Source organism: Thermobia domestica, chromosome 13 (genome assembly GCF_964235325.1).
Source record: "Thermobia domestica chromosome 13, izTheDome1.hap1.1, whole genome shotgun sequence".
NCBI classification, from domain to species: Eukaryota; Metazoa; Arthropoda; class Insecta; order Zygentoma; family Lepismatidae; genus Thermobia; species Thermobia domestica.
The window spans coordinates 187,251,707-187,265,052 of record NC_137466.1 but is presented as its reverse complement, the minus strand read 5'-3'; the positions used below and the strand labels follow the sequence as shown (position 1 = coordinate 187,265,052).

Here is a 13,346-nt window from a genome sequence, read left to right as displayed (position 1 = left end):
TTCTGGGTAACAAAAATCTACATAACAATACATAAATACCAAAATATATGAATATTACATTTCTTATAAAAAGTATACAAAAGTACTAGAGATTGGAGGAAAGTGTTCAAGTATTGGAATTCTGTAATCAAAAGTGAAGGTTAGTGGTTCTTTTTCTTTTGTGGGAAACGTTCACTTCGTCATAGACTAACCTCCAAATATAGTCACCCATCATTGCACAGTCCCACCTTCCTTGGTATCTGCTGCCCATTATCTGAATGTCCTTATTGAAACGTTCCCCGTGCTCTTCGCTAACATCTAAATTCTCCCTAAAGAAATCCAAGTCTGAACCAAGCATATGTAATTTTAAAGACATTCTACATCCCAATGCTCGATATTGATCAATGAGTGTCTTAGCTCGATATTCATCAAACGCTTCACTTCGGTTTCCACAAGAAATCTCGTCAAAAGGCCTTACAAAAGGCCTTCGAAGCGTTTCTTTCCAACTCAGCCATTTTTTGTTTAAGTGTAGCACTATTAAGCATGACACGAATCTGAGGCCCTGTGGAAATGCAGCCAGAACTTCTGCCTCTGATAAAGCTGGAAACAATTGATACATTGTAGGGCAGGTGAATTGCGATCCAGAGCTTTCACAAATTGTTTTGCCAATCCCAGCTTAATATGCAATGTTGACATGAGAATCTTCTCCTTGGGCACTAATGCTACATTTATCACATTATGTGTTCCTGGAATAAGCTCCGTTCTTTCAGGCCACACGGTTTGATCATATATTTGTAACCCAAGAAGAAAACAAATAATTATGAAATCCCCACACACGTCCCATTGATGTTCCCAATATTTAATTTTCTGCAACATCAACTTCATACTTGAATAACTTTCCTTCATGTGGATGGAATATGCAACAGGGATTGAAGGATACTGGTTTCCATTGTGCAAAATAACAGCCTTCAGACTAGTACTCAAACTGTCCATGAACAGTCGCCATTCCTTTGGTTCATATTGAAAGCCAATTGCTCTAAAAAGACCACCGATATCTGTACAGTAGCACAATGATTCCTCAACAGCAAAATAAACGGAAAAACGTTGGTGTCTGCTTCTGTACTTAGATATTTTGCAGGAAGGAAGTAGAAAGTTCCACTCTTTGAGACATAATGCTAGCAATTCGAACTTATTTCTCGGTAATTGTAGATCTCTAATCAGATCTTCTAGTTCTTTTTGGTTCAGTAAATGAGGTATCTTCCAAAACGAACTATATAAACTGTAGGAATGAGCTGCTGCTTCACTGAAAACAGTTTGGGGTGGAGGTGAGGGAATAGGGAATTCTTCACTATGCGGAACAGGTGCTCGGGGGATATGATGTTTGGGTATTGTAGCTGACGTCTCTTCTTGCCTTTCTTGTAGTGCGTCAAGTCGATCATGAAAAAATAACAATCACCATGATGGTTGGTAGATTCTCTCCACACTCGCGGAATGGCAAACGGCATACTTTTCCAACGTCGACCTGCAATTACCATAAGACACATGTGAGTCCCATGGCTTGTCAAGATCCCCAATCGCCATTCCGAAGTAAGCTTTATAGGCTGCACAAAACTTTGTTCCAGATACAATCCTATGTTTCACCTGCTTCGGACCAATATAGTATCCATACACATAACAAATGGAAACCGCACGTAACTGTCACTTTCGACTCGACGACATGTTGCTCAAATACATTAATTACACACAGACATTTAACTACACGCACATACACTGAAATAGACTTATACCAGTCCTTCTATTTAATGTTCAATAATGGTACGGCTGTATTGTTATAATATTCGTATTTTTATCTGTGCCATATACATAGGAATACATATGACCTTCGCAACTAACACACAAAACAAAAGAAAAAACGAAAAACCAAAGCAACTTGCATGGATGATCGAGATACTTTTCCGCCTAACACCCTAACAGCAAACTGCAAAAATTTCGCATTGCGTTGCACAGCTAGTATGTATCCTTTTTAGAAGTTTATGTGCATATATATATATAAACTGTCGAGGTAAATCCGGAATATGTTTCAAGGCCGCCCTCTAACTGGTATAACGTGTGACCTAGAGGATTCCAGTTTCCTAGTGTAGTGCCTGTCCATAGGAGTCAGTGAGCTACAAGCACGTGGCAAGCTATGGAAACATGAGCCGGGAGCAGGACAGAAGAGCTGCGATACTCGAGTCACTTCGCGCCGGAAAATCACCCAAGGAGATAGTCAAGTGATTCGGATACAAGAAAACGCAAGTGTATGCAATTGCCAAAAAAATTCGAGAAGCCGACGTCCCGGATGAGGTTTCCTCAGATCGTGCAAGCCACAGCAAGTGCTCGGACCGAAAAACAACAGCAGACTTTGTTGACACATTGAAAGAGAAGATCGAAGAGGACCCTGGACGCAGCATGGCAAAGTTAGCGAAGGATTTGAACGTTGCGCGGTCAACAATCAGTTTGGCAGTGCACGAGGACCTTTGCTACAAATCCTATGTTTTGAGATAACGCCAAAAGTTGACAGAACTAAACAAAGCTTGACCGTAAATTGAAATGTCAAGCATTGTTGAATGACTTGAAACACAACAGTGCTGGACTTCTGAGATTCTTTTCGGACGAGAAGAGTTTTATCCAGGACAGAAAAGTGAATCGCCAAAATGACAGGTGGCTTTGTCAAGATCCTTCAGAAGTGCCTACCGTCATGCACACCAAATTTTCAGCATCAGTCATGGTTTTTTGGAGTCATAAGCGGCGAAGGGGATGTTATGCCATCGCCTTCAAAGAAGGCCTCAAAATCAACACCGACGTTTACATTGACGTTCTGACGACTGTTGTGAAGCCGTGGATGGACAAAGTGGCTGCTGGAAGGGATTACGTGTTTCAGCAGGACTCAGCACCCGCGCACAAAGCAAGGAAAAATCAGGCGTGGCTCCACACCAATGTACCCTACCACTGGTCACCCGATCTTTGGCCACCGTCTAGCCCAGACTGCAACCCCTTTGATTATTACTTTTGGGGCACCGTCGAAGAAAAGGTCAACGCACAGCCCCACAACACGAAGGACGCACTGTGAGGCCGTATCACGGAGGTATGACCAACATGGACAAGGAGGAGGTAAAACGTGCGTGTAGCCGGTTCCGAGGCAGACTTGAGCGAGTTGTACAAGCTGACGGCGGTTACATCGAGTAGATTTCTTTCTGAACGAGTGTCTTACAGTTTTGTGCCACGTTGTGCAGAAAATAAATCATTATTTTCTCAGTTATAAGGGTTTTCGTACTTGCGTTTCATTTTCCGGATTTACCTCGACAGCTCTGTATATAAATTGAATACATTTTTTAAAATTCTCCTTTCATCATAACTTTCTCACAATGAAGATCAGTATCTTTTGCTGTAAAATTGTATAGTTATTAGAGGTAAAATTGCATATCAGCATGAATTAGGTATTAACATAAATATCTTATTCAAGTTATCTTCACCCAGTGTAACAAAAATAATACCATAATATATAGGATCTTTTAGTAATAATCTGTTTCTAATGATTTTTTTCTTCTTTTTAAATATACTTTCACTTTTTTTCTATTTATAACATTAACAACTAGCCGAAATGTCCGTTCTTAGCATGAGAAGAATAGGTTTATGGCAAATTTATGATTCAATCCATCTTCGACTTACTGTACCGATTTGTGAAGCACTGCGCCGCCTAATCCACTCTGAACAGGTCATACATACTATCACTCTTGAAGTCTGTGTTCAAAATTCAGACCACATATATTGGAAAACCCTGTCATCATATATGCTGTTGAATATATAATATAAAATAAATTTATCGTCAGTGGAACAGGACACAACAGAAGTTCATGTGAGTCTGTCTGGTCTGATTGTGAGTGATTAAGCACCGACTTCAAGAATGATAGAGTGTATGGTTATTCAGGAAGCAAGCTGGGTGGCGTAGTGATTAAGGCATCGGAACGGTAATCCGGAGAAGCGGATTCGAATTATGGTCGAGTCTTTTTAACTTTTTGTATATCATTGAATTTGCACCACACTTATAGAGGAATTGGTGTGTAGAGACACTTTTATTCTTTAATGTTCGATTTCTCAATGTATAATAGTTACACAGTTGAAACCCGTAGGATTACGTATTACCAGCAAAAGTAGTAAATCAGAAGTATTTCTCAATCTTGTTCAATATTTATTTATTTATTTATTTATTTATATTTTTTTTTTTTTTTTTTTTAATGTGGTGATATATATTTAACACATCATCCACTTGACTTGAGAATGAGTATTCTTGTAGCTGTTTCCTAATTTGATTCTTTACCATAGGCCTTTACCAAGATGAGGCTCCATGTGGCTCCATGCAAACTGGTTGGCCAGTTTCCGTTTCGTGCATCCATTCAGAACCATTTGGATGCTGATAATAAGGACGAAGAATTACAGGATTCAGCTCCTATAATGGGATGGATTTCGGAAGGTGAGAGGAATAATCATGGCAATATTAGTTTTTTTTTTTTTTTTTTTTTTTTTTTTTTTAATGTTGAGTTTCCATCTCTTTCAGCTACAAGATACGAAATTATAGTGGATTTTAAATTGATCTATGATATATACCCTGTTTCTAAATGTGTATAAAATTATTTTCTGGATTTTTTCTAAGCTTGTAAGTAAAATAACAGGATTACAGTATATATATATATATATATATATATATATATATATATATATATATATATATATATATATATATATATATATATATATATATATATATATATATATGCATTAATGTAGAATATCCTGTAAGTGGTCACGAAACATAATAAATACTGAAATAGCAAATATATAAGAACTGTGTGGGACTATAATACTTCTAGTTGTTAACAGTTTTCACATAGAGGCTTTACGTAATTTCCTCGACAAAAATTTGCGTTTGCCGTATTTAACCAAAGCATGAATTCGGAAGTTGTTACGAGGGCGTCATCGCTATGGCATCTTATTGCGCGCGATTGAAACCCGCGTAGTCAGTCAGTCTCATACTGTGTAAAAGCGAGTAACGATGACGCAGTGCCTCTGTCATCTGTTTCACAACTGTGGGCGAGAACTGGTTAGGTAAAAAGTATCATAATGATGATGAAGTGGATTGTATTTGTATGACAACAGTACAAGTTTATTTATTTATTTTTTTCTGTTCTTCATTAAAATTGGATATTCTACGTAAAACAATAAAGCAAGCAATTTGAATAAAAAGTGGACAACATTGTTTCAGTGATCAAGTGCTGCGTAGTAAAAAAGTTACAAGTCTGTATCTTTATATGCTTATTGTACAGCGTAATTCCTATTTAATTTCTGCTATAATTTCGATATCTAAAGTCCTGCTACCTTGTTCGGACTTGATAAATTTTCTGCTACTTTAACCAGTTTTATTTCATCTTAATTTGAAATATAAATTGTTAATTTTGCTGAGTACTAATTTGTTAATATAACTAAAAAGATTCAAATCCACGTAATATATATAATTAAGTTACGAAGACATAAAACAGAATTTATTAAAGTAGCTGTCAAGAAATCGTTTAAAGGACCAGGGGAGAAGTTCATTTACACTATTCAACAACAACTCAATTCTTATACAGCATTACAAGACATTGCGTGAACCTTGCAACACTGATTTCACTTCAAATGATGCAAGTCACAGCTGTTCCGTGCGATCCCACTATATGCAATTAAGAATTTCCATTCTTAACCCTTTCTTTGCCTTCTCTTTTTAGTTCTTGTTTTTATCGTGTTTGTTTCTACATGAAAGAGAGATCAATTTTGGTACGGATGTACCGATACTGAAGAGACCGATACCGGTACTTTTGCAGACATATGAGGAATTTTCAAAATAGTGAAATGATCAACATTGTAATAGGGTATATTAGATATAAGGCCAAAATTTGACATACAAAGACAAAAAGCAGAATTTCATATTAGGTTCCACACACAAAATATATTTCCTCTAAATTTAATCCAGTTCACATAAAATGAACTAAAAAGCAGCAGATACTTATATAGTGTAAACTTAATTCTAAAAGTCAGTGATTGATATTTAGAGTGATAATGTACTTTGATAGTTACAGTGGGTTTATTAGTCTCTATTACATACATATAATGCAAACGGATAATACCGTTACAAATTTTTATTGTTCACAAAATTATGCGTGCTGAATCTGGTGTTGCTATGTATACCATAATAAAATAAGAGGGTTATTTAAGCAAAGTCGAAAACGATGAAACTATTTATTAACTTTAGAACTAATTGTTTTTAACCAGTAAGTAGGAGAAAATAATGACAAAGTCAGCATTTTGTGGGTTTCTTCCATAGCATTTTCTTCTAAATCGAAACCTCTGTCTCGTTTGGGATTCAGATTACGGGTCTTCTATCCTGACCATGGGCGCTCGAAAGGGGAGAGCAAAGTGAGACCCCCTGGCTTACGAAATAGCAAACCACGTATATTAAATACGAGGTGTAATATAGCAACCATGGAATGAGCCCTTTCCTAGAAAATTTTCTTCGGCCGCCCATGATCCTGACTGACTATTTTTGGCTTTTCTTCACCACTATTTTGGCATTAAGGGACTAAAAATATCAATTGAGTACGAGTAGTACAAATGAAAGGCGCACACATGCGTAAAGAAATCGATTGTGCAATTGATAATAATTTAGATGAACTTTAAAAGAAACCGATGAAATATAAGTGTCATTGTTAATATTAAACAAATTGAAAATAGTTCGGAAAATGTATCTGTAAATATCGGTGTCCATTTGCCAATACCGATACTCCCAAAAGTGGCCGATGCCACCGATACCGATACATCCCTAAATTTTGGTAGAAAGATTCTTCTGTATTTATTTCGAGAAAGAAATAAAGGGAATTTGTAAGAACAAGACTACGAACGGAATACGTGTTATGTACCTAAATACGGACCGTTTTGCTATCGTTCAAAAGCTATTAAGGTATATTTATACAATTACACGTGAATTATTATTATTATTATTATTATTATTATTATTATTATTATTTTTTAGACTTTAAGACTTTGTAAAATTTCAGGATCTAACTTGGTTTGTTTTTAATAAATTCATTTGTGAAAAGAAAACCTTTTTTGATACTGACCAGAAATTAAGACTTTCACCGTAAAAGTGCCTAATAAAGATTTTGTTTACATGTTGAAAAGGTGTCTGTATTCATCGCCAGTTGAAAGATGTTTATAGGGACACTGCTTATCCTTACTGTACTGTCAAGCGCGTGAGTGAATTTATGTGAGTGAGTGAATTCCCTCTCTATATCATGGAAAGAATTTTAACTGCCTACTTGAAGTCATCCAAGGTCAGTTCACTTTAGGTCCCTCAACAGGGGTGTTTCCCGTATAGGAACTCCTTTTACAGGATAAGAAATTCAAAATGATCCCTCATCCATTCCGCTTCCAAAAAATATCGACCATTGCCTGTCTGTTTTCAGAACTAAAGAGTTCATTGCGGGCCAACCGTTTTCAGTCCACAAGTGCCCTCGGACGTGTCATTTTCTATATCAAAATCATACCTCCACATATTCTCACTCTTGATGGTGGGATACAAGGATTGCAATGTAGATGTAGGCAGGAATTTTGATGTGCATCTCGCATATCTTAGAAACTATGAACTGCATTACATTTCTAAGGGGGCGAAAAAGTTAATACCATCCATTGATCTGAATGGGGTACTGCGACTGTCATGTTCAAGCGCGTACTAGGGTAGGTTTAAAAAATGAATTAAAATTAAACGTAGGTATAATTAAGTGTTCAGTTTTTTATATGGAATGCTTTGAACACACTTCTTTAGTAAATAACGAGAGTGGACGCAAAACTTTGACTTCCCGAATGTTACTTGTACGTTCATAGTACGTTATTTTCAAATAATGTTTTCTTTTAGATGGCCAACAAGTGTTTGTTAGTCGGGGACCGAATTTTGATGTTATTTCTACATCTAATGGAGAAAGAGTAGCAGCCTGGACCTTCGGAGCTGTGCTCAAGGATATGAACACAAAGGTACATACAAGTATTTATATATATTTACTAATATGATATGTGGTAATTTGTTAAACGTAATTAGCATTTGCATTTAATGAAATAGTTGTGATCTAGTGACTAATAGTCGGCCACAACATTAAGAATTGATTAGATGGACCGTTCAAAGTTGTAAATACATGAGTAGACTCCTCCTACCTTAGTTATTCAGTTAGAACAGTCTTCCTACTTTCCAGTTAGCAAGTACTCACGATATTCAAGTGTTACGAACGAAAGGTAACGAAACGATATTCAAGTGGTAACGAAACTTCTAGTGTTACGAACCCGAGACCAACGAGTCTTACTATCACCACCCTGGTGTTGTAAAACCACCAGTCTATGCTTTTTTAGTTCATTGAAATATGTAATGAATTCGTATTTGTAATTAATCCTTCCTGGATGGGAAGCCTTGAAATTTTAGCGCATTATGATGGTTTAGATTTTACCATAAACTGTAGGTCCAGGTCTCATGTAGTCTGTGCTGAAGAGGGATGCTAAATTCCAACCAATTATATATACAGTAAGGGGCACTTCTGGATGGTACATCCATATGGAAGTTTACGGCAAAAGTGTACCATCCGGAAGTGTCCCCTTACTGTAAAAGTGTATTGCACAGGACTTCACATTTTTTCAGTGCGTGTAGATAGTTGTGTAAGCAATACTTTTTCGATATCTAGGCGTTAAAGGACTTTGTTCAGTAATTTACCATGAACTACAATAGATTTGTAATCTCCGAGAATCTTTGCTGAAAAATGCAACGTGATACAAAGAGTGCTGCTTGCTCAGAGGTTATTATCCAAGCCCAATAAAATATGACGAGTTGGAGACTACAGAGTTAGTATTATTAATTTATTTGAGGGGTAACACTTTGACCTCAGAAAAGTTTATTGAGTTGTACTGAATACTTAATAAGATTTGTAGAAATCAGGAACAATTAAAATTGAGAGTTGAGAAGAAGAACCGATGTTTTATTGAAAATTTTATTAAATTACAAGTCTTTACCAGTCGTGCCAGACTTACCCGATTATTCGCTTAGTAATATTATATGTAAACTATGATATAATAGGGTAATAGTGAATAGTCGTGGTTCATATAAATTGAATGTTTTATTGTTGAGGTTATTAATGCTTGACTTAGTGGTCACATTATTGTGCAGGTCATGTGTGCAGCTGAACTTCCATATTTCGATGAATCTTCGTGTTCTGGCCAATCAACACAGATCATTGTTGGGCTTGATTTTGGCGCCACAGATGGTATGGTATGCGTGTTCGACGCCAGAGGCTCTAGAATCATGAAGTCTATATATGTACCTGTGAAGGTAAGAAATGGTCACATTTATGTTCAATTAATGTCGTACTGCTATTTCTAGGGCATAGTAAGGAATATTTAAAGTTTTTATATCACAAGTGTTAAGCACTTAACCTATGTGCCATATAATTCGTATTGAAGTAAAATTAAAAAGCTTCTCTGCGTATTTTTTCAGTCTTGGAAATGGGTTGGTCACATTATTCCTCATAACAAAATCTCTACACTATGCTTGAAACAGTTATAAACTTTCCATGAACTCCACTTAAGCACCTATATTTTAGTCGAATACGTTTCAATGACACATTATAATCATCGGTGCATGGCTTAAGAAATTTTTACATGTGTTCATGGACTCATATAATTCGTCGCATGAGAACTAAAGGAACATAACTTCATTTTCGTAAGTTTACAGGCGAGAGGACAAAGATGTTATTTTCTTAAAAAGGTGTTTTTTTAGTGAGATGGTAATTGAGCTACATTACAACACATGATCGACAAGGAAAACAGATGGCGTTTCGTTCCATTTACACCAAGTGGGGCTTTCAAAATTATGTCCAAACATGAAGAAAACGAAAACCGCATTTTTGGAGTGACGTCCTCTTGTTCTCATGCGACGAATTATAAATTTTTCAGTTCGTAGAGAAAAAGAATCCCTATTATACTTCGTTAACAGCATAAAATATAACTATGAATTTATAACTTCAACAAAGAACTTCAAGGGCTTATGAATTTCCAGTTAACATATTATGTGGCCTCGCAAAACGTTCTTGGTAAATTCTTGTATGAAGACCAACTTTTCTAAACGCTTACTTGGGCTCAAATTACTAAAAGAACAATTTTTGTAATTTGTCCAATCTTTAAAATACGTTATTCGATATTAAAATATCAACGTGTGCACTCACTTCAGTTTTAATATCAGCTGCTAAACGTACAGTACCTAGGTATAATAATTTTTCTCGAAACTAAATAAATTTAAATGTGAGAATAAATTGTTATATTAATAACTGCATGTAATAACGAAAAACGTCACTAAAACGCACGAAAAAAAGGACAATACAATATTTACATTCATATTTGAAAATGGGGGTTCAGTGGTAGAACGTTCATCTCTGGTGCGTGGGGTTCTCGGTTCGATCTCAGCTTGCGCCAAGTGAGCCTTGTGGTGGACAAACACCGTGTGTGTGGGTTTTATTGGGATTCTCCCACTTTCTTCATTCCACCATTTCGTTCATTTCTCATCATCATCTTCTTCTTTGGCCTAGCCGTAATAATCGTGGGACGTAAAAAAGTTTCATATTTAAAAATATTAGCTACATATAGTTAATATTACAGTTTATTCTAACAGTCTTTAATTCACTTAGTTTCAGAAGTGAAGTATATGGTGATAAAAGCCAGCCGACTGGTGGGTTAATAACTGATTCAAGTCTAATAAGTAACGGACTAGGTGTTTGTTTTTTAATATTATTTTTATTTTCAACGACGGATAATGTGAATAATTTTACCTACACCCTTGGAAACCATTTCTGCGATTGATGATAATAATAATAAAAACCGTTGAAATATTTCGTTCAATTGAAATTATATGGTACATTAGTTAAGTCTCGAGTAATTTTTTTGTTCTTTATTTTTCTCCTGTTTCGTTAACTTTGGGATTTTGTGTGGGATTTACAGTTGTTTCTTATTTGTTTTAGACATATAACTCAGTGAAACCACCTTATAACGCTTGAAAATAATAATACGTGAAATTTTTCCTGTTGCTGTAAATGTAAAGTAAACTATTTGATAGTCAATGCACAGCAGCGCTCAAAATTGGCTCTTCTTACAGATTTTGTTTGTGAAAAATATTTTGAGTAAATTGAATTAATATATATATTTTTTTTTCACCCAGAAAGTGTGGTTTAAGACGATTTATTCGTCAATTTTTAGTCATTCAAAACTTGTTTGAAAAAGTAATTTCATCGAAATAAATAAACTTCGAAATACAGTTAGTAAGTTAAACAGCACAAAAACGTTCAATTTCACTGAACTTTTGATTCCAATCCTTTTGCTGAAGGTTGGCCACAAAGGAACGAAATTTTTTTCAGACTGGTTTACATTAATCAAAATAAGCGTTCTACGTTCATAAGAGTAGCGGGTATCAAGAACAGGGCTCCCAGCTGTCCTATTTTTTCCTATTTTGGAAATTTGTGTTTATTTGTCCTATATATGTCCTACATTTTAATTTTGTCTTATATTTCCTATATTTTTCAGTAATTGAATTAATAAAAGTGCATGCTAAGAGCAGTTCTAGTGATGATTTAAATTGCTACATATTAGTCTACACAGGTGTCTTAGCATTATTTTTCTGAGGGACAGTCACTAATCTTTTTTTTTTTTTTTTTTTTTTTTTAATTTGGTTTTTCTTATCCTCCCATGGTCACTTTTTCCCCCCATCTTTGTTTCCTATGTGCCTATTCTTCCCCAGTGAAACTTAGCTGAGAAAGCTTGCCATGCTCCAGTTTCTTATAACGCAAGCTGTGTTAGCATTTTCTTTCAGCAGTGTGTGCAGCAGTATTGGCTAGGCATTGAGGTGTGTTGGTATTCACCAACATATCCCAACGCCTTCTAATATTGCTGTACATAATACGCGTCCTGAAAAACCTGGAAATAAAAGTGTGTCGTGGAAACGCTTTGGAAAAGTTATGGAAAGCAGACAAATGGTGAAAATCCTGGGAATGTCCTGGAAATTATTTATAAACTGGAAATGTCCTGAAATTTGTTATATAACAGTTGTTAGAAGTGTATATATAATTTGCAGAGCTATGATGAATGAAATGCTGTTACGTTATTTATTTCAGAGGGAAATACTTTGATCAAATAATTCAGTGTTGAATTAGATTCAAGTATTTTATTACAGAGAAATAAGTTATGAATCTTCTTTTTCCATTAGAAAGATATGAAGTAATGAAAAATAATCCCAAAATAAAGTTCATCTGTAAATATAAGAACTAGAAGGATAGTAAGAAAGTAGAGAAATATTTAATATTTTTTCATTAATTAAATTTACGTATTCAAAATTATATATGAATAACGGCATGTTAAAAGTGTTAAATATCATGATAATTCTATAAATAAGAGTTAATTATTTCTTTTTTTTCTGAAGTAGTGTGAATATTTTCTGAATTCTAAAGATATTGGAGCTGCATTTTTTTTTAATTTTATTTATTTATTTATTTTTACTATTTTGAATAACAAATAGTTGTCCATTGGGGTGAAGGGTGGCCTTTTCTTGCAATACATTTATATTTTTTTTCTTTCTTCAAAGCATAATATTGCATTATATAAACCAAACTGTCCTATATTTTTTCAATGTCCTGCTGGGAGGCCTGAGAAGAACGATGTGAGGTGGTTTTGGATAATGTGGATGATAAGATTTAGTTCATTACACTATTTTTCAGTATTTTTCGTCAAGTAAAACCTTAAGGACACGTGAAATCTCAGTATCCCATTTAATAACACTTGCTGAATCACTGCTGCAAACTATAACTATTGCAATTGACAACTTATATATTTTTAATTTCTATTCTTTCCTCCAAGGTATCTTCTATTGCTGTTCTGGATCCATCAAAATCGTCAAATGTACTGTCTTACCCATTTGCAAATGAACTTCGGTACATGTATGGTATTGTTGCGGTGGGACTTGCAGGAGGGCATGTGTTGTTAATGGATCTGTGTAAGTCCGAAGACAATATGGAACGAACAGATGAATTAAGACCTGCCAAATTGACGCTCATAAAATCCAATGACCCGCACCTGGAACGGAAGAGAGAAACAGCAATGAAAAATCATTCTCATATATCTCTTGTATTAAATGGTATGTATTCAGAACTTGAAGATCGAACTATACTAGACGACTGGAAATGGTAAACGTTAAGTTATTCTCTTGCAGGTTCTTTTTTTATTTT

The 13,346-nt window shown here is 35.2% G+C and overlaps 1 protein-coding gene across 4 annotated transcripts in view; it reads left to right on the top strand.

Annotated features, from left to right (window-relative positions):
* Elys (AT hook containing transcription factor 1 homolog) overlaps window positions 1-13,346 on the top strand; it is a 124,533-nt gene that overhangs the window by 6,650 nt on the left and 104,537 nt on the right. For all 4 annotated transcript variants that reach the window (XM_081737065.1, XM_081737064.1, XM_081737066.1 and 1 more), the window contains exons 2-5: window positions 4,342-4,489; window positions 7,961-8,076; window positions 9,251-9,412; window positions 12,979-13,255. In XM_081737065.1, the coding sequence (XP_081593191.1) occupies window positions 4,354-4,489; window positions 7,961-8,076; window positions 9,251-9,412; window positions 12,979-13,255 (691 nt within the window). In that variant the 5' untranslated portion in view covers window positions 4,342-4,353. The remainder of the gene's footprint in view (window positions 1-4,341; window positions 4,490-7,960; window positions 8,077-9,250; window positions 9,413-12,978; window positions 13,256-13,346) is intronic.